We start from the raw sequence: 27875 nt of genomic DNA, 5'->3' as shown, positions 1-27875 counted from the left end.
GAAATGCATTGTTTGTATTGAATTTGTTTTTTGTGCATGTGGAATGGTCATGGTTTGCTACTTATTGTATGTGAAAATCAGAAAAATCTCATTTAAAATAAGCTGGCAAAGGGCTATGATTCTTCCATTCCGCCTGCACCACGTAGCTTTAAGTACCGAGGAGTCGTTTTATTCTAAAGAGTCTTACCGGAAATAGTTTTATCCGTCATCGCAACTTGACTCCGCTCCACGCAGGATTCGCTGAAGCTTTTTATTCTCACACTGTAAATTTTCCACTAACGACTCGCTGGATTAGACCGAGTCTCTTATTTCTAACAAGACACTGACAACAGTGTATTGAGATTCAGCACATTCCCAATCGTCCTTCTTCTTCGTAACGTGATTTTATTTGCACAATCCTGTTTTGGTCACTTTTTCCTCTGTATTCCGGCTGGATTTACAAAGGGCGTGTTTGGGACGATCTGCACCGGAGTTTCATCTCCTGTACTGAGCTTCTGAGGAATGACAGCCACCGGGAATCGTTCCGCCTGAATGGAAACAATGGATTATAAAGAGCTCGGACATCATTTCGAGGAGAAGCTGACCCTAACAGATAAATGTGAGTACATCAGGCTGCAGCCAATGAAGTCATCGCTGGCTCAAAGATGACGATGATTGTGGTTATAATGTGTCATTTCCCCCCCTCCTTGATCTTTTCACCCTACCAATCATAATTAAAGTGTGTCAGTACTTTCCACGTTAGATTCAACATCTGCAGCAATGAAACACATTAAATTCCTCCCACTCCGGATCCTAAAAGATGGGTTGTTTTTCCCATCCTGGCAACCCTGCTGTAATTCCCCCCCACACACACAGCGGGCTGTCTGCACATCTCTAACAGGCTCGTCCTAAGCGGCAAGACATCCTGGAAATGCTGCACCGAGCTGTGGTCTCCATTACCAAACGCGTCGGTGGTGCACAGGGCTGAAACGTGGTCCTCCAGTACACAATGAGGCAAGCTGGTGCAGCTGAAGATACCAATGAAGCAAAGCAACCTAATTAGTGAGATACTAACCGCAGGTAAACTCCTCTCTAATCCCGGCCAGCGTCTTGCTCAAGAGCACCCCAGCAGCGCAGATAGCAGCTGTTAACATCTGCATCTCCATCTCACAGCTTCTCACACTGACCGGCCTCTTCGTGGCTGATCCAGTAGCACGGTGACAATTTTATCTCAGTGAAATCCTGAAATAATCCTCCTTTACCGTACATGCGATGAGGAATATATTACCCAGATCAGGGAAAAAAAGGGTAACATCGTTGATTATGCTCGTTTTCCCGGTACTCTAAATATCTGCTTTCATGCTGGCTGATATGAATCTGCGGTGTCTTGTATCCATCACGCAGCTACCCTTGACCTGTGCACTGGCGGAAGGTGACTTTCTGTTCATTGGCAGCCCTCCCCCTCTCTTTCCACTAGGTGTGCAGAGCCTGGGATGGAGGCAGAAACGTTCGCCGCAGCTTTCTATCCCAGCAGAGGCAGAATGTCGCGGCGCTCGCTCCCTGCATGTGTGGGTGTCGATACGATGCTGAAACGTGCATCGCCTCTTGCAGGACGAATAATAGCACGAGTCAGTCAGATGCTCGACATCGTTAGCCCAATACTGACAACAACATCTTCAGCCGTTGTAATTGATGTATTTTTTTATTCTGGAGCCAAAAAGCCTAAACAGTGAGACATTTTACAGCTAAAAAAGCTGTTGGGCGCGTTTGTCTTTCCGGTGGTGTAATGTTCGGCCTACATGTGCCTGGATTGCAGATATGTATTCACCTCTGTCTAGTTTATCGTTGCAGCTGTCATAGCGACCCCTTAACAAACATAAGTTTGACAAATAACAACATCAAAAGGCTCTTGTTCTTTGCGCCTTTTAATTACAGTTCCGACCCTGGTCCCAGTTACAAAGTCAGAATGGGTGTGAAGAGAACCTGAGCGAGGCCAGAAGCATCGTACTGCACGTGTCCGTGGCTCGCTTGTTGACTTTGAGGCTGTCTTTAGCTGGTTAAGCGTGAAACTAAGTGTGCTGGTTGAACTGCTCAAAGGGCCTTTATTCCTAAGCAGGAATAGGGATGTGGATAAGCGATCTAAGGTGGGAAACAAAGGATGTTTTGGTCTCAGCCCGGCTGCTCAACAGGTGACGTTATGTGGAACGCTGGATGCCGAAAAAGGCAGTGGCGTTAGATAAACAGAAGCATTCTTTCTCTCTGACGCCTTTCTGAGAGCCACGAGTCTCATTCTTGTTAGAAAAAAAAAAGACTGATAGAAAGAAAGAAAAGCCGAGCTGGTTTTGTTTGCTTTTTTACAGCCTGTATTGTGCCTGCTGTGAGAGAGGGACCACAATCCCATTCCAAAGTGATTCATTCAGGTCGGAGGTCGGCAGACGTGTGGTTTAACCCTTTGATGCATGTAGACCTTCCAAATTCCTCACATAGATGCATACATTCATCTCTCCTGACCTCATATATCTCCTGTCACCCCCCCACCCAACTCCCTGAAAGCAGTCAGCCAGCAACATTACGACACTCACAGTCTGTTGTCCCGTCGCCTGTGTGCTGCTGGACTCGATCTCACAGAGGAAACGTGCTAACTCGCGTGCTGCTGGAGACAAACCGAGACGTGACACGTTTAGAGTCTTTGTTTTAAGGCCCACAATAGGAGCGGCCCCGGCTTTTTGTGGCGCCCCCCTGACACGGAAAAAGGAGTCTGAATTGTACGGCTACGAGGCTGTCTGCAGTTGCCACTGCGCCTGCTCTTGTTGAATGCTCCTCTGTGGAAGAGATCATGAGACGTGGCCTCCCTTTGGCCCCGCCAGCCTCCCGCTGACGTTACTGTCTTGGAAAAATCCCAACATCACACAGTCAGGCTGGAGATGTGGATTCTGGCCTGGAAGCCTTCCTTCTGCTCCTGGAAGAAGCTCCTTTTATAGATTAGCAACCAAAACCGAAAAGGGACACTCAAAAAATACATTGTTTGGAGGTTTTTAATCACAACAGCGAAAATGTAAGACTGAGAAACTGGACAGCCATACGGGGTTCAGGCCGGGTCGTTGTGGTTGAAGTTGATCCTCGAGGAAGAGGAGGAGACCAGAGAGAGTCCCCCCCCCCCTCCACGTCAGCGGCCCCTGTGACCAGATGCTATAAATCACAGCTGTGAGGCCGACCGCGCTCACACAGGAAAATAGAGGAAGTGCTCCATTCTGCTGCAGAGGATGAAGAGGGAGAAGGATGTAGCCTCCTGAGCCCTGCACATATTCCCCATGTCCCCCTTTGTATCGGCTGTTCCCAAAAAAGTCTGTATTCATGAATGGGATGTTAATCCTGTTTGCAGGATAATCGTGTTACGGAACGAGGCAGAGCTGTGTGATAAAAGGAGCTGTCATATTACATTTTATAGATTAGAGTCATTGTAGCAACACCTACACATGTGTGACTATTTCAGAGCTAATGTGGAGGTGGTAATGAGATCAATCAGAGCTCGACCAGCTAAAATGGTCATATTGCACATGAGTGCACCTCCCAACTCGATTTAGTGCTCTAGCTGTTGGTTCTGTTTATTCCTCATGGTCCACTGCTGCGTCAGGAAAAGCCAAACATCACTTCCTGATTGAGCACCAGAGGATGTTTTTCAAAGTCAAGGCTTCTTTGACTCGGGTCACGAGGTCACCGAGGATTAGAGTCCCCCGTCTGATGAATTTAGACTTTTGACTCGACTTCAGACTTGATTACAAAATAAGACTTGCAGAATGCAGAAGAAACGCATGTATGTTTGGTACAGTGGACCAGCTGACAGACACACTTAGTGTGTTTAGCCCTCAATGGCATTTTTAAGGAGCCTGGGTCCCCCCCTCCTCCCCCTGGATAAAGAAAGAGTTCCTTTTGACAACATTAACCACAAATGGATCCAAACAATGACAATTAGAACATATTATTATTACAAAGTAATAGAAATTACTAACACTTCACATACAAAATCCACATGCAAAACTTGTCAATTCATGAAAACCAACATCCAATTGATTCACTGTGCTTTAGTGTGTGTGTGTGTGTGTGTGTGTGTGTGTTGGTGTTTGAATGAGTGGAAATGAAACATTTCCTGTTCTGTGTGGAACCTCAAGAAGCAGATGTTGGTGCATGTGAAGCAGAGGTTAGCATCACACTTCTGGCACTAGACCCTTGGTTTACATGCACATCCTGGTACTCTGCATCTCCCCTGGACTATGTGCACAACGTCGCCTTGATTCAACAAACAAAGAACCACAGTTTTAGTATAGAAATATGAACACAATAGGTATTTAGAGGGTTAAGCGTCAACGACAGGACAGGACTTAGTTTGGACTCGGGACACTTGCATGCATTGCATTTTGGTTTGTGGGGAGACGGAGGGAGGTTGCTGCCATTGACACGCGCTCCTATAGGAGTTGGCAGGGTATTGCTTTGCTCAAGGGTCATTGTAATTATTATTATTCTGCTTACTTTTCTGTACTGTTATGTTGTACACTGGGCACATGACATCGTCGGGTATTCTGTCCATCCTGGGAGAGGGATCCCTCCCCTGTAGCTCCCGCTAAGGTTTCTTTCTCCTCGTTAAAGTCTTTTTGGGGAAAGTTTTTTCTTTACCGATGTGAAGGTTTTACAATCTGTAAAATGTACAGAGATCGTGAAGCCCTATGAGGCAAAATAATGGAGGTGATGATTCAACCATCGGCTTTACTCAGCTCTTAAGTTACCTCGCAATTCGTAGCTTAAATATTCAAGATGACGATGGTCTTTGATGTATTACACAGAGTACTACAGTAGTGTTTGTGTCCTCAGGCCCTTTCCTGCATTCCCCTCCCTCTCTCCTTCTTACAATTCTGCAGTGCACTCAGATTTAAATATTCAGTGTAATTGGTCTGCATTAATTCAGTTAAAGTCATCTTTGGTGCTGGATAGAAGCTCGCTTTTGCAGTGCTTGTTGTAAAGGACGACGAAAGCTCACATTTCTTTCCTCTACATGAACATGTAGATTCTTTAAGGAAATAACTAAAATTCTTGTATCACTCTGGACAACAAACCTTATAATTATATACAATGTCCTTATGATATCACACACATAAACATATCTATGTGGTCTGACCGTGGTGCACGCAGGAGCAGAGAGACCCAGCCTGCTGAAAGGCTTGTCTCCAGGATGGAGGATGAAGACCAAGCTGCACCAAGATGCTGACACATTTTGGCTGCAGCAGGTCAAAGTTTTCTCTAGTCTAATATTTTACGGTTGCTTAGTGAATTTGGGGGGGTCTGCTCGTGAATATTAGACATTTGCTGTTGAACAGCATTGGATGATTCATAAAGAGTTGGAATATACTTCTATTTTGGCAACAAAAAAATAATCCAATTGTGCACGTCGTAATAACCTGATCTACCTCTTTCTTTACACATATTTTACACTTGCAAACACAAATGAATCGCAAAATTTTTTTTTTCCCGGCTTCTTTAGCGCTGTTTGTTTACCTGGTGTGACGCAGCACTGAAACAAGCCCACAGCTGAGATTAAATTTAGTCCGTCATAACACTCGACCAGGCTGCCAGCTCAACGTTAGTCAGCTGGATGAAGTTATGCCCTACTTATGGCTCCAAAACAAGGGGGTGAGTGTGGTGTGGCAGCTTCCTTCTATGCAGACTTGATTCTGATATTTATTTATATAACAACAACCGAGACATGCGTTTTTATGAATATTGACATACTTTGCTCTTTGTCACCTGTTGCCACCTTTATTGTTGAAACCTCCTTCGCTGCGCCGTTACCACGGAGACCTTGTGCTTACTGACATCATTCGTCGTTCCCATTGCTGCTACGTGTTTGAGAAAATGACCTAATGACGGAGTCACAGTTAAAGACGTGAGACTCCTGCACCGCCGCTTCAGTCTCAACAAACCACGCCTGAGCTATTTTCTCCGTCTCGAAGAAAAGCTTTTTTTTCAACACGCCACCATTTAAAATGGTTTAGAAATCCGTCCTTTCTTGCTGCATCTCACCATTGAGGTTATATTTTAGTGATCAGAGAAGGAGGTGAATAACAGAGTTTCCATGTGTGATTCATGTCTGGCTCTGTGACTGGGTTAAAAGCATCTGGAGATCCCTTATGTTTCCTGTGGAGTAACATCCTGTCGCCCGGTTCAGAGCAACACGGCCTGTTACTACTTCTTTGAGTACTATTAACTTTTTAATAGCTGTCCTATTTTTACATTGCATTCAGAGATGGGGGGGCTGAGATAATGACAATGGCTCACTCACGTTTATGAGTCTGTTTATCTGAGCAAGCTGCGATGGTTAGCATGTCAGGCTAACTATCGCGTCATATCATGTATTTAGCAAATATTCAAGACCGTTTTACAGTCTTTCCATTTAAAACACGCCTCATGGAAACATTAGAAAGTAATCTGGAGACAAGACTTTGAACCACTGAGCATTAGCTTATGCTAATAAGCCCCATATTTATTTAGGAACAGAAGGGGGAACTTTGCAGGCACAGCCCAGTAGCGCAAATCAGTTTTGTTCACTTCTGATCGGACTCCAAAGAGAGAAGGCTGCATCGTGCATCACATGCAACACACTGGATGTGAGAATGCATGTAGAAACATTCTACCATCAGCGAAGAGAAGCCACGTGTATTCCTCCGTCGCAGTGACTACTAGCTGAGCATGTGGTTGTTGCTGGATTCTGCAACATGGAGCTTGTTGGAAACACAGCTGCTGGTTCCTCTGAACTCCCACAGTGCAACAGGAGAGTCTGATGGCTTCAAAGGTCTGCACGGCATTTATTTTGTGAGTGCTGAAGTTTTAGAGGAAGTTTTGTGCTAAAAATCTTTTTATTTTGGGCTTCTAGAAAAATCATGCATGTTAGAGGTTTGACTCGGTGACCTTTTGTCTCACTCCTGCTTCTTTTTTGTCAGAAGATGGAACTGGGTTACTTTCAGTTTAGCATAATGTGCCATGGATACATTTGTCACAGCTTTAAATACATACTAGGTAATTAACATTTCACATGCGCTCAGTGGCTCTCCAGACATTCAAACTGGAGGTGTGTGCTTCGGCTGTTGTTGCTCTCAGCATCAGGAATGTTCTTCCTCTACTTTTCCTTAGGGCGTGGATGCGTGTTGCCCAAGAGCATTTCCTATTTCTCCCCTGTCAACAGAGGAAGAGGTTGTGCAGGCGTCCACAAAGGCCACATGTGCACCTAGAAAATGTATAAGCGGTCAGATACGTGCTGCAGAAGGTTGTGAAATGAAAATGTACGTCTCAAAAGGCCTGTTTTTGGTTGGAATATTACAAATTCCTAGAGTCACTCCATCTGAGTTGGTGCATTTTGTGGAAGTGAAATCAATCCGATATTGCGCTGTTTCATTTATTACACATGCACTATTTAATGTCTTCTCTTTTTAAGATGGTTTTAATCCAGTCTTTGGCACACGCAGACCACGAAGACACATGCAGAAGCCCCACATTTATTTCATAGAACACATGCAAGTGGAATGTGGATGCCAGGGATTCCTGCGATCGGCCTGACCCAGATCCAACATGTCCCACTCATCACAAAGACACATGTGTCTTCACATGCTGGCTCTCTCATGCACATAACTCCAAACAATAGAATCTGACCTGCTTCACACAACAGCTAGCTTCCACTTCTGAAGCTGAAGGATTAAAAATATGCTTCACTTTCAATATTTCTCATATTAACTACAACTACAATCAGCAAACTGACACTAGCTCTATATTATAGTAATTATAGTTTAGTACGGTATAGTAGACTGAACTTTGGCAGTCTATCTAAAACATTTCATGAAGGTAATGATATTATATAATTTAGCCTTTGCTTTCAATTGTATTAATGAGTTAATCAAAATGCATTGGACCCCCATAGTAACAACTTCACTTTTGATGATAACAGCACAAGTCTAAAAAATACATTTTTCACATCAAATAAAATTAACTAATTAAATTAAATTAAATGTAGCTGCTTTGGTTTCAAGTTCACAGAGAAACCACTGTGGCAGTTTAATATAACAGAATCATTGTTATTATTATGTGTATTTTCTAAAGACTTTGCATTTATTAGAAGGGCGACGTTGAACCAAGGACATTTATATTGCAGTACAGCATGCTACATGATAATAAAGGTGCCTTTTTGGATCAGCCATTGCCTCTAAAAACTAAGCTCGGATGGAGATATCTTATCTACACAAAATACTCTTAATCACATAAGAAATATATAATAAAAAAGTTCTCTTAATACACAACTTCTTGTCTTGTTGGTAAATTAAAAGAAAGGCACTTTTGTTCTCAGAGGCCTTTCATCAAAAATGGATTCTGGGAAATGCAGTGCACTGGAACCCGAATGATAAGCACCCACACGCCTTCATATGTCTGACGGACGGCGTTCTTCTCCTGACGATCAAGTTTGGCGGGTTACCAACTCTCATTTGGTCGTCTGTCGCTGTTTTATTCTGTTATTGTTGACAGTTTTTTTATTTTTATACCAGATGGCGTTGGATTTCACCAGCGAATGTGGCCCGCACACAAACAAGACAAAGTTTTGCTGCTGTGCCTGCGCCGTAAATCCGGCGTACCACATGCTGCAGTTTGTGGTCGCTGTGCCGTCCCACGGCGCCTCGACAGAAGCCAGCCCCTTTTATGGCCGACATTCTCAGTATGGTGCTTATGGTTATTTATAAACCCGTGGTCTGTCATAGTGGCACAGAAACCGGAGACGGCTGTGGAGGGCCTTGGAGCTCTGAGGGAGGAGGAGGAGGGGGGGTGGGGGGGTGATGGTGATGGGATGACATGCTGAATTTGTGTTTCTGTGTTCAACTGAGCTTGTCACATGCATTGCTGGTATCTGGGAAGCTGTACGGATTGCCATGCTGTCGCAGGGACACACACCACTGAAGCCTTTGCATTATAATTAGGGATGCATACGGATGAGAGGTAGAGAAGCGACAGGGTCAGTGAAGTGACTCAGTAATGATATTGACTCAGCAGTATGTCTGTCTAACATTACCGTAAGCTACTCATACCCCACTGTAGCAGCAAAGCTGTGTTTCATGTCGTGGGTCTATACTGAAGTCTTGCGTTTGGATAACTGTCATCACTTGTCTATCTCAGTCAGTGCTGATGAGAAGCAGCCATGTTGTCATTCTGGTAGGGACTAGTTCTGGTCACCTCAGCAGAGATCTCGTCCTCTTTTTTTGATTATTCTTTTTATTTTTCTGCGTGTCATCACTGGTTTACACGCACATGTCATCATCCCAGGTGAGGGAGGTAATACACACACATTACATTACAGGTCATTTAGCAGACGCTTTTATCCAAAGCGACTTACATTACACTTTTAAACCCATGGCTTTTTCACATTTTGCCCGGGGAGCAATTAGGGGTTAGGTGTCTTGCTCAGGGACACTCCGACATGGAACATCCTGGAATCAAACCAACAACCTTGTGCTTCCCAGCACACCTTCTCTAACCCCTGCGCCACGACGACCCCACACACAATCAAGACACACCACATTCAAGTTTAATTCCCAGATCTGTAATTGAAAATCCCGCTCAGTTGAGTTCATACAGAGTTACGGTTCAATGCTGACAAAAAATAAAAGGATTAATACAAACTACACAAAACGAAAGAGGCTCACAATGAAAGTAATACATCTGTACAACATTAAATATTTTTGAATAGACGCTTAAACCTCTGATCTTATGTCTGTGTGTTTGCGGATGCGGTTGTTCATCCTGAAAGTCTTCTGGTGCCCGTATAATCAGCAACGTTCTTGGGCTCCGTCTTAGGCTCCCTAAGCCATAAGAGGCTGGTAAACTGTTTGAATTCATAGAAATGAAACACGCTTGGTGAATAAGTAATCTTCTCCAGTTAGGAGGAGCACTGCGATCCTCTTTTTGCCAAATCCTTTTTTTTTTTTTTCAGCACCAGAAGCTTTTTTTCTCGGTGTCTTGTCTAAACACACATGGGGGCTCTTGTTCATGTCCTATCGTTCCTCCATTAGTATTCCATAATGCAGCCTGTGCACTTAAGTACAGTGGGGGGTAGCTGGAGAGGAGCCCAGTGTTAATCTGTGGTTTATGTGGTTCGGTGAGCGTTTGGACCATCTGCTGGCTGACTGAGGCCTGCAGCCTCTCACCTTCCTACCTCGCAGCTCCTGTCTCATTATTACTTCCCCAGCTCTGGGCCTCGCCGTTACTGTCTCCATCCTTCCCCTCCTTTTTTAGTCTTTTCAAATCCTGTTCCTTCTTTTTCCTCCTCAGTCGCTGTAAAAACAGCTTGCCGCACCATTTTCCCACCCTCACATTGTCCCCCCAGCTCTCCTTTCTCTACGAATCTCTCCTCTCACTCTCCAAGTGTCCTTGGAGAAGTGCACAAATTGTCCCTTCTTCTTATTCTTCTTCTTCCTGCTGCAGCAACCCCCCCCTCCTTCCCCGCTTCTTCCTCAATGCGTCATAGCGGCTCTGCTCAGCTTGTCACCGACTTCTCCAGTGTTTCAGCCAGCGAGGGACAAAGGAGGGGAGGAGGGAGGGACGGGGGGCGTCCGGCAGGCAGTAGTGACGGTACCGGCACTTTGTGAAAGCAAAGTCGGGGGCCGGGATTAAAACAGGATGTGTTTTGTGGCTTTTTTTTTTTGCTAGCTCTTTGTTGCCTTCTGTAAGGGTCAAAGGTCAGGAAGTCTGGCCTCACGACCGGATCTATGTGGAGCTGTCAATGGCGCTCACGGTAGGAGGCCTAGAGGACTTTGTGTTTCATAAAACATGGCGTAGAGTTGCAAATGCTGGTTATTTTCATGATCGATTCATGTGTAGTCTAAAGGGGAACTTGTCAAAGTCCATATTCACGTGCCGAGAAACACACAGACATGTTTTCACCATCTTTCTTTTCAATACTCTCCCGCAGTTGAAAATTCAAAAGTTTTGCTTCCAAAAATTCTAAATATCCCAGAATCTAAATGACCAATCATCAAATTGCTTGTTTGGTCCGACCGTCAGTCAGTTTAAGTACAGGATTTATTTTCTATTTATGTGGCTCTCCGGGGACAATTAAACCCATTATCTTCATTTACTCCCATGATACCTACTATTGTAGTATATTTCTTGGGAGAACAAGCTGAAATAAACGCACACAACAACCTGCACAGTTTTCTTGTGCCCCTCCAGGAAAAATCAATGTGTATTTTTTAAATACTGTGTATCTGTTGGTGTGGCTACACTTCTTGAAAGATAACCTCAAGAGATTTATTCCTACACTTGTGTCTCACCTACTGCTGGTTCGTTTAGCACTGCTGACGGGAGGCCTTTTTCCTGCAGGACTAAAAGCCTTCGGGGAAGGAGGCGCGAGAGAGCTGATGTGTGTCAAGGAGGCGTTAATGATTTCTAATGAGAGTTAATTAAGTCCCAAAGAGATTTCTGGGTTTACGGTGACGGCGCGTTGGCAAAGGATGCAGGAGATTGTCCAACAACGGGGACGTCAGACATTCAAAGGAACATCTCTCGTTGCCGTCTCTGGTATCTTGTCGATCTATCAATTTGTCTTTTTTCTCATCCTCCAGCGCTTCCTCTGCAGACGGGCTCGCAGTCCATCCAGAATGGGGACACGTCTTTGGGGAAGGACACTCCGATCTCAGACGACTCAGCCGTCACGGACCTCTCCCCCAAAACCGAGTCCAGCCCCATAACAGAGACCCCCACCAGGACAGATGCATCCTCCAAGACGGATGTGAGGCCTTCCACCCCGGGCAGCAGCCCTCAGCCCAAGAAAGGTTGTTGTTCAATATTTGAGTCATGGAGTCAGTGCCTAACCTGAAATCATCACATTTGTTGGATTCAGGCGTTCTTCTTCTGGTAATACTTTCCACATCATCTTCTGGAGCCCATTCAGGCATCGGAGCGGCAGGGTTTCGCTTCGATAAGACCTGGTTCGTTCCAGCTAATCCCAAATGTGTTGTGTAAATAACATCGCAAGCTGTGGCATTAACTTCCTCAAGAGAGGCCACGGAGCTTTGACTAGAAGATGATAGTATTGTTTGATGACTAGGGAGGAAATGGTGGCTTTGTCTGTTTATATGCTTATATTCTTCAGCAGCAAATAGGAGATGACACACAGGAAGGGATGCTGTATTGTACTGAATTAGCAATTGTGTGATTAATCGGCTGGGATCAGATAGGATTCTGGTACAAATGGGTAATTAAGGCAGAGAGTTGAGCAGGGAGATGCTCATTCAGCTGATTCAGTGCAAGGTGTGATGGCTAATGAGCAATAGTAACAATTGCAACCGTTGGATATTGGATGCTGCCATTTACACCCTTTTATCCCGCAGAACTAGTCGTAATATGTGGACTCATTCTTTTTGTCCGACGCCGCTGGTTATGTGAATGCGTCGGGCTTGTGGGCCAATCTGTTTACCTCCTGGTCAAAACCTGCTGCCTTTAAATCACCCAGTTGCTCCCCATGAGACGCTGCAGTGGCTCCCACAATCAGCCATTAAAAGTATAAGAACTGTCGGGTATTTTCTCGTCCTCCATTTTTCATTTTTGACCTTCAAAGACCATCGCATTTAAAACCTAAAAGCATTCATGGATACTTTTCGCACACAGTTTTTCCTAAATCTTTAATGAATATCGAGTCATTCCGCCTGACAGAATGTAGTGGCTGAATGTCAGATAGCCATGTGCTCCGTGGGAGACGGACGAGGAGGACTGGTGGCGGAGGGGAGGGGGACGGGACCTCCCCGACGATGACATGCATCTTCCTCGGCGCGCCACAGCGAGCTGCATATCTGTCAGGCTGAAGTGTGCAGTCGCGTAGGAAGCAGTGCGAAAGGCGGGGAGGAAATGCAGGTTGCCATGGAGACGCTGCCCGAAGTGCTTGCGGGGCCCTCTGCGATTGGTCGAGAAATGCTCGGCATACATATTACATAGCACGGAGCATCAAAAGGAGACGGGCACCCCAGGGGTCCTGGTTTTTCAGTCGTGGCGTTTCACAGACTGTGTCAGCGTCGCGGAGGGACGCAAAGAAATCCCCGTGTTCCACTACTTTTAGAATAATCAAAATAACGTGGACATTGTTTCATAAATGACTCATTTTCTTTTTGAAGATACATTTATTTTCAATAATGTGACCACAACCAATCTGTAGCCCCAAATGGCAGCCAGTTCCTCTCCAGCTACTCCCTGTGGGATCCCAAGACTCTCTCTGGCCAGATGGGGTACGTGATCCCCCTCACAGTGCTGTGGGTCGGCCGGGGGAGTCGACTAGAGTGCATCCTAATCAGATGCTCGGCCCATATGGAGTGGCTCTTCCCTTCAGGATCTCTACAGAAGTCCTACTCCGCTCCACCGAGCGCTTTATTATATTTATGACACCAGCTCAGCACCAATGTAAAACTGGGAGCTAAATTAGCTTTAGGCGACCAAAAAGCTCACAACTAACTTTCATGGAAACATACAGTGAAAGGGTTAACGTTCTGAGACAAATAATACAGACAACCTCCAGGCTAAAGCCTGACTGTAAATGGACCACCGTTTACTAAATGAACATCATGCTGTATTGGAGAAGAACTGAAGCTAGCGACTAATAACTTAAGGAGTCGCCCGCTCATGGCCATTAGACAATGCAGGTTTAAGGCACTTAGGAGCCAGAGGTTGTTGCATGTTACCGTTCTGGCTGAGAAAACTACAGATTCCAGACGTATTGACTGATGTTGGGATGTCAAGAAAATTTCCACAATTATAAAAAAACAAACTAAAACTTTATATTTTTTTCTTTTTCCCTGCAGATTTGATCAGCTCAGAGCAACGGCAGAAACTTGCCAAGGAGCGGAGGGAGGAGAGAGCCAGATATATCGGTAAGAGATTATAGAACAATGTGAAGGCTGTGTTGAGCTTTTTGAACTTTAAACAACTTGGATTTTCCTTTTAAAAGAACTCAAGTGATGCATAAAGCTGGAATGTGTTGTAACCAACTTGATGCATGCACATCATCTATTCTTAAGGTAGTATTACATTTCCTCTTAACTCTTTCACTCTCTTATGGTGTGACTGACGGTTATTGTCGTCTCTCACTGTTTCTCCTTGCATGGCTTTCAGAACAGCAAACTCAGCTGCAAGGTAAGGGGCTCCACTAAAACCCCTCGTCATCCGCAGACCTCATGTCATTTAAAAATAATCAAACCTGTGATGAGAATCAACGCTGCTTCTTCCCTCCACGAATCATTTGTGCTTTTTGAGTGTTTTGTTCATATTTACTTTGTATTTTGGCACGTCCAACACCAACAGCCATGGTTGTACTTTGTGGCTGTTCAATGAAACTTTTCTCTGATGAAAATATTACTCCAGTCCTAGTAACACAGGGTCTTCTCCCCGTGGATACACGCAGCCAATCAGAGCGGAGCTCGGTGGGCCTTTCCCTTCAGAGACGTCCTCGGAGCCCGGGGCAGGAAAAATGAGCAGCCATTACCACGAACTGAGGCCAGGCCTCTCAGACAGATTAGATTTAATTACTAGCTTCATTAGCATCAATAATGTGCTCATGCTCAGTTGAAGCAGAGTTCTGCTGCCATTTCATCGATGGTATCTGAGGTCCACTACAGGCTTTAGCTGCTCTGAGATTGCAGGTTTCCTGCAGTCTGCTTTGTTATGTAGTTATATGGTGCAACCGTAAGACTTTTTTTCATGTGAGCATGCATTATTTTCAGAACTGTATGCGCATAATGGCATGTCGCAAAACATGATGTTTGGTTTACATTTGCAACAAAGAACTGAGCATTTTTATGCGGCAGCAATGGTGCACCTAATTCTTTTTGCAAAAAGTGAGAACTAGAAAAGCACGCCTACATTATACCGACATATCTGTTAATCCTGCTGACATTAAACTTCAGTAATTGGATTTATGGAGGAGTGAAAAGACATTTTCATTGTTGATGAGGCTCAGCCTTGTGTGATTCACTTGTGAAGAGGAGCTGGCAGAAATCTGAGCTTAATACAAAACATGTCTTTGCCTCATAACACTGCTCCATCCTCGCAGAGCTTAATCCACTAAAACGTATCTCTGATGCTGTCTTAGGCCCAGCAATGCAAGATAATTATGTCATGGCATTACTTTGTTTGGATGAAGCATGTTACACACTGTCATTATGATCATCATCATCATCATCATCATCATCAGCATCATCATCTAGGGTTTAAAGTATTTTTTTAAAAGTTGTGTAAACAGGCATATTGAAGTGATAAAAAAGATATGAATCAGACAATTACAGAGGCCGTCCAGCATACAAAAGGTTTCATTTCCGAGGGTTGATTGCTGTTTAATTGTTGCACCAGGAAATGAGCCACAGCCGCGAATGTGCAAAGAGAAGCAGGCGCCTGCTGGAGGGCGCTGTAAAACACAACGGGGCGCCTCTGCTTATTTACTGTTATCAGGGTTATTGTGTAATGAACACAGTGTCTTCCATCTGCTTCTCCCCTTGTGTTTGAGTATCACGAGTTGGAGTGATTTAAAGAATCTGCTTTGAGAAGAAGCTTCTGTAAATCTCAATCTAAAGATTGGCTAATGGCTTCTCTTCTGTTTCTCTTTCAATATTGTCTATTAGCGGCATGGCTCAAGTGATAATTACAATAGATTGATTCAGATAGTCATGGTCTCCAGAAGTTGTGATTCTCCCATGAATTCTAAAGACTTCATAACGTTTGTGACTATTAAATGGATTGCCATGAAATCTGGTTCAGATATGGAGGGTCTTTGGGGGATGAGTCGCACCTTAAGTGTTTCCTCGAATCTTCTCTACTGACTAAGGTTTATTTTGTTATCCGGCCTCCAAATCACTTTATCAACAATGTTCAAGAAAGGGTACACCTGAAACAAGTTTATTATTGTCATATAATTCAATCATCCATTTAGGGAAATAAATAGGCTATTCAGATGACCACACAATTGAAAAGATCCGTATCATGTGAGTGGCTGTCTGGATGTCAACCCCTGTGTCTGTGGTGACTCTGCAGCAGCGAAGAAGGCCCAGTGGCTGGAGAAGGAGGAGAAGGCCCGACGTCTGCGGGAGAGCCAGCTGGAGGGCCGCAGGAGGAAGCTGGAGGAGCAGCGGCTGAAGGCTGAGAAACGCCGATCTCTGCTGGAGGAAAAACAGAGACAGAAGCTAGAAAAGAATAAGGTGAGAAAATACAATAATGGTTCAACCCATGGATGCAATTTGATTAAACTTTGAGTTTATATGGTTGTCATCAATAACACAGACTGATGTATTTTATAGTATATAGAGACAGAAGTGTGTCCTGCTATCCAAAATAGTTGTTGGTAATTGAAGTCAGGGTGGAAAGGTCATCACTGTGCGCGCGTTCAGCCTGTTGCTTCGAACAGTTTTTGGCCACTGGAGAATTGCTTGTGTAACAGGGATCACATCTTGAGTATCAGATGGAAAGTGTTGGCTACGTACAGCTCATTTTCCAGCAGTCATGATGTCCGATTTGTCGTTGGCTGTACTGCGAGTTAAAATCTATTGATCCATTATTGGTTCCTAATCCTGGGACCTCTATTTGGCCTCTAAAAAGGAAACAGTTCCTTCCTTTGTCTCCTTGTCCCGAGTTCATCAGGCCTATGAGTTGATAGCACGTCTACCCAACAGTTACTTTACTTTCTATCCATTGTCTAATTAAAGTAACTGTGGTGCTATATTTTATTATAAATTGATTATTCTTTTCTTTGCTGTCAAAGTTAAACAAGATGAACAGCAACTTAATGTTTGGAGCAACACCCAGCGAGGCATTAGCCTAGCTTAGCATTAGGTGTTGAAGTAGGCAGCAGCAGTTTAGTCTGGCTCTGTTCAAACTAAAAAATACAGCTTCCTTCTGTAAAAGGTATTATTTAACATGTTTTTTTACTGTCTGTAAGCAAACAGTAAGCATTTCCTGTTTCTATTCTTTATGCTAAGCTTAGCTAACAGGCTGCTGGCTGTAGCTCACCACCAGTCAGCCACTCGGCCCTTTTCACAAGATGTCTTTGCTACTCTATAACTTCCAAACCAACCTGTGAGCGTTTGTGGCCCCTCCAGGAGAGATATGAGTCAGCTATCAAAAGGTCAACAAAGAAGACGTGGGCCGAGATCCGCCAGCAGAGGTGGTCCTGGGCGGGTGGACTCAACCAGACATCCCGCAGAGAAAGTGAGTTTCAAATGAACGACCATCCGACGGAAACTCCCGCGAAGACAGCAACATACTGCGTCCTGTAACTCGAACCTTCACATTGAGCAACGCGGCACAGACTGTGACTCACAGGTCAAACCAATGCAATTCAAGGACTGAGGGTTCATAAAGGCGGAGTACCAGGAGCATATGGCCTTATTCAGTCATTTAAACCGTAGTGTTTCCTCAGTGCCGTGTCCTTTCAGGCAGAAATGGGTTTTGTGAGTTTAAAAGGGCTCAGAGAGACGAGCAGCACGGCAGCTGTCATGAACGTGTTTCATTAGGTCAGCAGTGTGAGCCGTGTTCTTCAGAGCGCTGTGAGGTTGTCCCCTCTTCAGGTCGTCCAAACCCGTGATCGGCGGCCTCTTTGGACCCGTGAAACTGAGGTCAAGACAGGTTTCTCTCCTTCAGAGTGTGAAAGAACCTGGATGTGTGTGTGTGTGTGTGTGTGTGTGTGTGTGTGTGTGTGCTATGCTGATTTCTGGCTGTAGGTAAAAAGTAGTGATTTCTAACCTTACCACCCCGTTCCCACGTTTTCCTCAAAGTTCCACGACATACCCCCCCCCCCACCCCCGCCAAGTCTAGCCGAGTCCAGATTGATCTCCTTCTTAATGTTATTGAGGAGCTCAAAGAATGGTGAGTCCTTGATCTCCTCCAGATCCAGGCCGAGGGGAGCCGGCAGCCGCCCCTCCTCCTCCATCTCTTATCAGGCCTCAGCCGGGGCCGCCCGCACCCCGGCCGCCTTGTGAACAGTTGTTGTCTGTTGCGTTCTCTCCGGTGCAGGCAGATGCTCGGCCTCCACGGTCAACTTGCCGAGACAGGTGGACCCTGTCATTAACAACAGGCTGTCCAAGTCCTCTGCCACGCTCTGGAACTCCCCCAACAGAAGTAAGGACGACCCGGCGTCAGTGTCCACCAGGCCTCCTCCTCCTCCTCCCTCCCTCTCCCTACCTATTCATCCCCCTCCCCTCTCCAACCTCCCCCACACTCGTTTTTTTGGGGGGCGTTTCTTTTTTATAACTGTCGTCTCTGGTGGCCTGCCTGCCTGCCTGTGCTTGGTGACTGGTCATTTACCACCTACTCCCCCTCGCTTGTCACGCTCTCGGTCTCGTGTGCATCTTGGTTTTTGATTTCAGTTGGTGGGTGTCATTGATTTGAGTCTCCTCTGCACTTTTGATCAGCCCCCCTTTCACCACGACATCATCGAGCCATATTTTGTGATATGTGTGTGTTGTGTTTCATAGTTTTTCTAAGTTCACATCTTGTCTTTATTGGTTGCCCCCCTCCACTTTACTGTTGGTGGTTTGGTGTGGTGGTGGAATTGGTGGTGGATATTATAGCGTGATTGTTGCAAATAAAAGTAGAGCAAATAAATGCACATGTATTTTATTATATTCTGTTGGCTTTATATAGACATGGAGTTTAAACCGCTCCTGCTTTGTTAGTTATTTACACCAACGCATTGCTGCCACCAAAATAAAAGCACTTTTGATCTGTCATTTGAAATGCTTTTATCACGACAATGGGACACATTTTCCAGTTATTTATCAAGTAATTTAGCTTTTACAAGAAACTTTCCAGTCACTTCCCGTAATTACATGAAGGCAACATATGTTTAAAACTAGACAATTTATCATCACATCAGAGTAAGTTGGCATGTTGTTAAAACAAACAAGTCACAGGATGTACAGTAAAGCTCTGGTGCATTTTGCTAAATGCTAACGTGAGCATGCTAAATACGCTAATGTTCCTCAGTATGGTGTTCATCTTAGCATGCTACAACAAACTCCTCTGTTCTTTCCGTACGATAGAAAAGAAAATATGTCAAAAACATGAAAAATATTGTATTATTTCAAAAAAAGTACACAAAAAACTTTTCACTTTACCAATAAACTAATCAGTGGTCTTGGGGATTTTTGGGCAGCGACATGCTGTGCTATTATGCTAAATAGTAACAAATTTGCTAGACTCCTGATTTGTACATATGCAGCAGTGTCTTCGTCACAGGTTCTTCACGCCTCATTAGGTGTGTCTTTACCGATCGTATCACCCACAGTGAAATCAGCATTTTGGCTCTCAGAGATTTTTCTCGGGGGGGGGGTGCATTGATGGATTGTCAATCAACCTGCAGGTGAACAGTCGCTCACACACAAAACATGTTGGTAAAATGATCTGGCCAACGTCACACCAGCAGAGGTGACAGTTGCATAAGATCCAGCCTGTCGTTACCACAACTAAACCTGCGCTGTTGTGATTGCGCTGTTCTCGTGTGTTTCTCTGGTACGTGTTTTAGGTGTCACGCACAAGAAGCAGTACTCATGGTTTGAGTTGTCACTAAAAATCCATCTTTGAGCGGCATGTTGTCAGCTGGACTCTCTGTTGTAACGCATCATCTCTCCTGTTGAGGCGGTGCATCCTCTGTCCAACTCTGACCTCATCTGCACTTGGGTGCAACGTCTGATTGAAGTCTGATTGCACTCTGCGTCATCCATTGTCACTTTCTTCGTCTGCTCCCGTGCAACTTGATTCTCTGAGATTCACGTTTGCTTTGCCCATGAGAAAACGATGTATTGTTCTGTGTGTTCCCACGTGTAATTAACTAAGAATTTGATCATATTCTGCTGTTTCTGGACGTCATGCGTGCTGAATTCACTTCATATGACACGCAATAAAAGTTAAATTAACCCGGTGTTGTACCAGGAGGGTGCTTAAGTCATAGCAGTGTGTGTCGTGTGAATGCTGAACTCACCAGAAGCTGTGCACTGCATTGGGTTTGATCGGGCTCGAGTATACAGCCGCAGTGGCTATTAAGTGATTGTGATTTTAATGAAATGAACTTGGCTTTGTTCCACTGTGTGTTGTTGTCGGATGTCTGGTGCTGTGTGACGTGAGGGACAATGTTCAGTCATTCATCCTGTAGGACTTCTCTGTCTTTCAATCTCTGATTGGCAGACTGGAGTTTTGTGTAGAAATACAAAACCCTCCTTTTGGAATCCAAGCCCCGTTCTTTCCCCAAACGTAACAACAAACATTTAATGGTAAAGCGAGGCCTAATAGTCTCATAAGTCTCTGGATGCTCAGCTCCACCTCTGGATGTCTGAATCACACATTTAGATCTGCGTAATCCAAGCATACTCAACAATTAAATACATTTAAACAAAAGTGTTCATTTGCCACTGACAAAGTTTAAATTTGATCTTCTTCGATGTCACAACCTGACATTACATTTCCTCACCACCCTCCGGCAGCAGAACTCCCCTCTGCCTCAGACGGAGACAGAGGGGAGTTCAGTGTGTGCGAATGTGCCGCAGCGTCATCTACACGAGCGCCTACACACCCAGAGCGCGTTGGCCTGTGCGGCAGTGTGCCGGGGGGCGCGTGTGTCTCGGCGGCGAGCACGGCCGCGACCCGACACTGACGGCGTGCTCTTGTGTGTCAGCCCGCAGCCTGCGCCTGAGCCCCTGGGAGAGCCGCATCGTGGAGCGCCTCATGACGCCGACGCTGTCCTTCCTGGCCCGCAGTCGAAGCGCCGCCACCCTCCTCAACAACAGCGACTCGTGTGAGTGCGAGACCCCGCTCCATGTCCCCCCCCCTCCCGGTTGTTCAGCGCATCACTGGAGTGTGCAGGGGTGTATAGTTTGTTTCAAAGCACTCAGAACTAAATCTTTGATGACTTTTTGCTTTCTTTTGGTATTTTCCTCCCTATCCTGGTATTTCCTTCTTTATCTGTGGGAACAGAAATACATCACAAGGTCCATTTGGTAGTCCTGCAGCTTGTCACATGACCTTCAACAACAACAACCGTTTTTCATGAAATCTCTGAATTTTCTCTTTCTTTGCAACCACTTCCCTGGACTTATTGTCATCTTTGAATTAGAGGGAAAACTGTAAAATGAACTAGCAGTAGTATTTATTCTGTTGTATTGGTTAACAACAATAACCAATAGTCGTTGTCCCATGACATGTTGTGAGACCTTTTTAAAGGATCCCTGTGGATGGTGGATGTGTGTGTGTGTGTGTGTGTGTGTGTGTGTGTGTGTGGGGCCCCTGACATCATTTGTTACTCACCACTGCTCCCGTTTAGTCTCCACCAGCCCGCTGAATGCCGGCTCCCATCACCACCCCCACCACAACGCCGAGCGCTGGAGGCTTTCCTCCGCCAGCACGCCGGACATCACCCAGCGCCAACGGCGACGAAACTCCACCCCGGTAGGCCAATGCGTGGACGTCATGTCTGGATCTCTGCGGCCCCCAGAACAAACATTTAAAATAGTCACGTTAAACCATGGTAACGAGATCGCTAGCGGTGATGTGTCTGTTAAACAAAGCGTGTGAAGGTAATAACTAAGCTGTCATACTGGCTTTAGATAGAGGTTTTGAAGCCTCTATAACATACTGACATCTAACAAAAGGCCTTCCTCGTACACACAGTGTGTATATCAGCCCCGGCCTGAGGTGATGACTGATCATTTCTGTCCCGTCGTCCTTTAAGGTGGACAAAAAAAAGAAAGAGAAGAAAGACAAGGAGAGGGAGAATGAGAAAGAGAAGAACGCGCTCACAATAGACAAAGTGCCGAAGAAGAGACAGACGACATCACCCACCACCACCACCCAGAGATCCAGGCCGGAGATCAGGTACCATACACCGAATCCTATGTTTTAACCAGAAAAATTCAAGAGTTCAAGAAGGAGAGAGGCAGAGGGGGAACGGTAGCTCACGTTTTCTGGTGTTTTATCCTCAGAGCAGTTTAATGGCTCTCAAATGGTCCATGGTGCTGTAGTCTAGCTACTGAAAGGGTGTCTGGTCAGTGAGCCGTCCTCTCAGGTTACACTCCCCTGCAGCCAACGAATCATGGAGTCTCAGATTGACACTCGCATCCCCCACGTGACCCAGCTATGAGCTTCATCGAGTGCGCCGACAACCTCATTACCGCTTGCTACTCTGCTATGAAACCTGTGCCGCCAACTATGTCTGACCAATGTTTCCCCTCCTTGGCCACCTCCTCTCTGATGAGGATCAGCACCCCAAAGCCCAGAAACAGACCTCCTTCACCCGCCGCCCCCAAAAGTCGGCCCCTGTCCCCCTTGGTTCCGGCAGCGGCCTCCAAGACCCCGACGGGCAAGAAGACGCCTCCACCTGGCACCAAGACCCGGCCCAAGCGAGCCCGGACGCCCGCCAGGGTGCAGCCCCAGGCCGTCGCCGCGGTTGCCGTGGAAACGCGCCACGATACCAAGCAGCCCGGTGCTCCAGAGGAGAAAAAGAGTAAGTGTGGTTGCCATGGAGACGGTACCCAGGCTTCAAGGTGACCTGGATGTCTTGGTCGACGTTCTTGTTAGTACTGCAGTGTGAGTGTGTCTTTACCAGCTGTGGCCTTTACAGGCCGCGCTGGATCTGGAGCGATGAAGCCGCAATTAGGCTTTTCCTTTTTTTAATTAATTATAAAACATAGTTCTTACTGCACATCGTATACAAACTGGAAATACTGGAAACTGCATTAACACAGATGCATTAAAACTCTCTATCCTGTCAATGTGCCCTCACACCAGTCCTCCCCAGTGCAGCCATCCATAAAGCAGCATAGCATGGGGAACATCTGCATGCGTCACAGGCAGACATGCAGTCTTTCAGGCAGCAGCATCATTCAGGTTCAATTTATAGTAAAATGCCTGTAAGAAAAAAGTGGTTTATTTTGATCCTAATTGATCTGGATTCTAGGCAGGATCATGTTTATGAAACATTATGAAGATTATTAATCTACAATTATCGTTGTTTTTTATATAATTATAATATTATTAATTTTGTTCCCTGGTTTTGATACAACCAAAAAAAAACAGGGAGAAGGAATACGCCATACAAAAAATGTGATCACATTATCATTGTGTCACTGGCACGGTGGTATTGAAGGTGATTGTATGAATCAATGTGACGTCAAGCAAAACTAGAGATGACTGTAAGATCTTGAAAGGTAATCTGCTCTTCCTGCCAATATATTTGAAATGCTGCGTTCGGACTACGAGAAGTTTCCACTGGGGGACAAAAAATCACCAGCTTCCCTCGTCTCCTGTCTCGTAGACTCCAGCAGCGTTCCTGCCATCGTGGTGTCCTCCGCGGCGGCTACTCCTCCCTCCCTCAGCCCAGCGGTCGGATCCGAGGCGACTCCCGCTCCTCGCAGCGTAGAACCGGCCGCCTCGGCTTCTCCTCCCGTTCCAGCCGCCGCCGGTAACCCCGCCCCCACAGCGCCGTCCGGCAGGCCGTCAGCAGGCACCAACAACCCAGAGGAGGCGGCTCGCGTCCTGGCGGAGAAACGCCGGCAGGCCCGGGAGCAGCGGGACAGAGAGGAGCAAGAGCGTCTGGAGCAGGAGCGCAAGAACAAGTGAGTTGCATTCTGGGTGTGAGTGCTACGAAATGAGACTCAAGACAGTCCTCCAATAAATAATAATAATAATAAATACAACTACTAAACTGGCATTGCATCACATCATGAGGTTACTAGTTATTGCTATGACATAATTGCAGGGTTTTAACCCAAATAAATCAAATAAAACACTGAAATCTAAAGTTATTACTTTGAAACTGTGTTTCTATTATGTATATGTTGAAACCTGTGTTGTACCATCCTTTGTTTAAGTAACCATGAATATATTCACACAGAAATCTCATTGCTAAACATAATGAAAGATTAAACAAAATACAAGTGAAAGCTTTAACAACATACTGTATTTAGTTTTAAAAGTTCAATTAAAGTTAAAAGAAAGCTATTGTTATTGTTTTTAATCCGCTTAGTGGCCTCGGGGTGGATGAGTCGCATGATGACTGTACGCTTGTTTTAGCCTCAGGTACTTCTGAGAAATGTACGACATCTGAAGCGGACTGCTGGTCCTTGTCCGGATAGATGACATGCGCTGTATATGTAACACCGACGCGTCTTCCCAGGATCCTGCGGGAGGAGGCGATGGCCCGGGAGGTAGAGGAGAGGAAGTGCAGGGAGGAGGAGGCCCGATTCATGGCTGAGCAGCAGCGCCTCAGGGACGAAGCCCAGCAAGCTCAGGAGGAGAAGGAGGCGCAGGAAAGAGCCACGGCCGAGCAGGAGGAGAACGAGAGGCTGCAGAAACAGGTCAGTGACCAGGGAGCATGCATGTGATTAAAAGGTTCCATCAAAGTATGTAACTCTACCTGCACTTAAATAATCTGTAGCTTTTAAAGTTGTTTAGTTACATTATCACGAATGTTTCCAACCATTTTCAAACCTTCTTTCGATTGCCGGACACACATTTTTTTGCTGAAACCTTTTCCTAAATCTCAGCCCTCTATGTTTAAACCAGATGAAGGATTTTAGTCATGAGAAGTCTGGCTTCAGTCGTCAGATAAACAGGCTCAGCTTAGCAGTTCTCTGTCCCGCCGGGACGTCCTGTGTCCACCGAACAGAATTGGGAAAACACCAATTTGTACTTTTTTTTTTTTTTACTGGTGATATATAGACCTGCACTTAGCACACAGCTGGATCGGTCATTATGCAGACGTTTTGACCAGATAAGATCATAAAAACACAGAGAGCTTCTGTTTTCTCTTATTTGGGCCCGTGTTGTGCTCAGAACCCCATGACTTCAGTGAGAGATGACTTTTAAATCCCTAACTCTTCCATTCCTTTGAACCAACTTTGCAATATCTTGTGGGAATCAAACTCAGGGGCCGACACTTCACTGCTGAGACACATCACAGGATCTGGGTAACTGTAAATACTGAAAGCACTGAAACCCCTCTAATTTTTCATTAAGCAACGTGAATCCCTTTGATCCCCCCGCATCAGTGCGCCCATTTACCATCTGGGCAGATTAATGCATATTTGGATGCATGAGCTGTAAAGGGGGGGGGGTTCAATCTCGTCCGTGAGCCCAAACATCGGGCTCACTCACCCCCCGGACGGACTCCACAGACGGACTGGCTGTCTGGGCATCTGGGCAGATTAAAGGGGGAGAATATTTGCCGCTGTCACGGACTCAGTCAAAGGCCCCCGCTCTGGCCCGGGCAGATGCCAGCTGGTGACCTCCATGATGGTGATGAGCGGACGCCGAGGGGGGCCATTGTGATCCGGGAGATAGTGACAGGCGGGTGTTGCGCCCCCCCGTCTCGTACACTTGGCTCTGCAGTGGGCTGATAGTCGGGTGAGCCGGCGTCAGTCTGAAGCACTCGGCCGTTCTTCCCCTTCAATTGGACCATTGTTCTACCCGGAGAGCTCGCAACCAGAGAGGCCTCGCGTGTGATAAGGGCCCTCTCTTCAACAGACACGGATAATATGCGTGTGGTGAAACACGTGAAAATGGCATGTTCTAACAACATAAACATAACATAGAAACTCTTGTTGTCGTTGCTGACTCCAACACATCTGTTTGGTTGGTGCTAAATCTGAAAACCCAGTGGAGCAAGTGATGGAGTTCTATCATATCAGTGCTGGCTTGAAGGCTTCAGAACAGACTGAGCGTGTGCTGCCCCCTGGTGGTTGTCCTACATTACAGGACGCACAAACACAACGCGAACGTGTTTAAAAGCTTCACTTAAGTGGAACTCAACCTGCACCCTATTTTCTCATGTTTTTGCGTCTAAATGACAAATGGGGAGGCAGCGGTTGCTAAAATGTGTCCAGTGTTCTGAATGTTTTTGTAAGGGTCAACGTGATTACAAGTGGACCCTACAGAGAAATAAAATACTTTATCCTCACCTTCCCTTTCGTTTCGTTTTCCTCAGGTCATGTGACTTTTTGCCGGATGGTTTTGTCGGGAGTTTGTTGTGTTGTGGTACAGAAAGCGTAGCTGCAGATCACCTAAAGGAGTTCGCTTCAATGTCATGGCAGAATATTTTGATGATTTGGTGAATGTGATTCTAGATTCCAAACTTCTCTGCGACTTGAGACAATAAAAACTTACCAGATCAGCCCTTATTTCTCTTTAAGTAAAAGCCAAACCACACCGTACAAATATCCCACTACATGTAAAGGTCTTGTATTCTCAATGTTTAGCTAGCAACCATACAAGAAGCCATGTGAATGTTATTTATCGACTTTACATGAAAGGGCTTTATTGTCTCCGGAGGTATAATTTGTTATTCGGTGGACATTTCTGTTTTTGTCTCAGAGGGAGGAAGCTGAAGCCAAAGCTCGCGAGGAGGCCGAGCGTCAGCGCCTGGAGAGGGAGAAACACTTCCAGAAAGAGGAGCAGGAGCGGCTGGAGAGGAAGAAGGTGAAACAGCACCTTCACACAGGAGTTCACCCCACTAACCGGAGAGAAAACCACTCGTAACTTACTGATCTCTCTTGTTTGATCTGCTCAGCGCCTTGAGGAGATCATGAAGAGGACTCGGAAGAGCGACGCTGGAGAAAAGGTCTTTGTGATTCCCTTTCAACGAGCTCGCAAAATCCACACTTCCTCCATAACAAAAGTATTTTTGTTCTCCGTCGTTCCAGAAGGACGTTAAAGCTTCTCCGCAGGTCAACGGCAAGGACACAGAGCTCAGCAAGGGTACGTGTGGCAGTCGCCGCGCCGCGTTGCACTCAAATCTCATCTGTGTAGCTACTCATTAATACCAACGTTCAGCAGCAGCCGGAAGCGTGCAGAGTCCCGGTGCGGCAGCGTGCGGCCCTGTGGTGAACGGCGTCCAGCCCCCCGCTCACCAGAACGGCGTCTCGGCCAACGGGGAGGCCGCCGACTTCCAGGGGGTCGTCCAGCTGAACAGCAGCGGAGACGCCGCTGTGCCTCAGAGCGGGCTGGTCGGCGAGCCCATCCTGCCGTTCGAGGGTGCAGAACCCTTCCTGATGAAAACAGGCCCCATGAAGCCTCAGCATGTTGCAGGTACACTGAGGAGGCCCCACATGGGCCCCGCGGAGCCAAGCGCACCTTCAATGAACTTATCCAACATATCCAGCATGTAGAATCATCTCACCGCTGATGTTGTTTCCCTGCAGAGGTCCTGTGAGTCCCCGCACATCTCCATGGAAACGCACGCCTTACGTCTCTGCTCCAGCTACGAGATTCATAACCCCACCGCAGCGGCTTATGAAAAATATGTGTGCCAAAACAAACAAACAATGAACTGTGCTGAATACCCATCATGCAGTATGTTGCAGGAGGACGAGTAGGAGCAGCTCTCATCTGAAATATATAAACGTGCAACAAGAATTCTGTCTCCGCCGGGTGTCCTGGTGCAGCATCTGTCAAGTTTTATGGAAATGTCACATGCAGATTTTATGGTGCACCTTAAAAATGAGAGTGTAACAAATTTTAGGAAATACATCATATTTGACAATGGTTGTTATTATTACCGTCTTTGCAATATTGTTATTGTTATCTTAAGTTGAACAGTTGTGTGTGGGTGTGTGTGTTTCTATTGTTTTTGTCTTGAATTGTTGAGTTATTTAACATGGGAGCGTTGTAAGGACCGGCCACAGACAGTGTATGTAAATGTATAATGAGCCTGGTGCCTAGGCCTCCTGTTACAGAGGATTTGTGAAATAAAGCTTTATGAAAGGGACTGGGCTCCTGCGTTTATGTCTATTATCATAATTTAGATATCGGATATTTGAAGCAATGCTGTAAATGATTATTAAATGAGTCCAGAAAAT

The 27875-nt window shown here is 45.8% G+C and overlaps 1 protein-coding gene across 13 annotated transcripts; it reads left to right on the top strand.

Annotated features, from left to right (window-relative positions):
• Positions 1-115: 115 nt before the first annotated feature.
• On the top strand, positions 116-27784 carry map7d1b (MAP7 domain containing 1b). Of its 13 annotated transcripts, none has more exons than XM_040187782.2 (18): positions 205-598; positions 11625-11834; positions 13851-13919; positions 14161-14181; positions 16072-16235; positions 17133-17241; positions 18046-18150; positions 20702-20821; positions 21347-21471; positions 21755-21897; positions 22278-22525; positions 23336-23636; positions 24197-24377; positions 26392-26496; positions 26588-26638; positions 26721-26775; positions 26851-27105; positions 27219-27784. In XM_040187782.2, the coding sequence occupies exons 1-18, from the start codon at positions 532-534 to the stop codon at positions 27227-27229; spliced, it is 2340 nt and encodes a 779-aa protein (XP_040043716.2). In that variant the 5' UTR covers positions 205-531; the 3' UTR covers positions 27230-27784. The 13 variants fall into 13 exon arrangements, with proteins under 13 accessions (XP_040043723.2, XP_040043720.2, XP_077937300.1 ...); XM_040187785.2 differs by having other exon boundaries at positions 206-598; positions 22284-22525; positions 26854-27105; XM_040187784.2 differs by having other exon boundaries at positions 206-598; positions 22284-22525.
• Positions 27785-27875: the final 91 nt, after the last annotated feature.

The sequence above is a fragment of the Gasterosteus aculeatus genome, chromosome 10 (genome assembly GCF_964276395.1).
Source record: "Gasterosteus aculeatus chromosome 10, fGasAcu3.hap1.1, whole genome shotgun sequence".
NCBI classification, from domain to species: domain Eukaryota; kingdom Metazoa; phylum Chordata; class Actinopteri; order Perciformes; family Gasterosteidae; genus Gasterosteus; species Gasterosteus aculeatus.
This window is presented reverse-complemented; position numbering and strand designations above follow the sequence as displayed.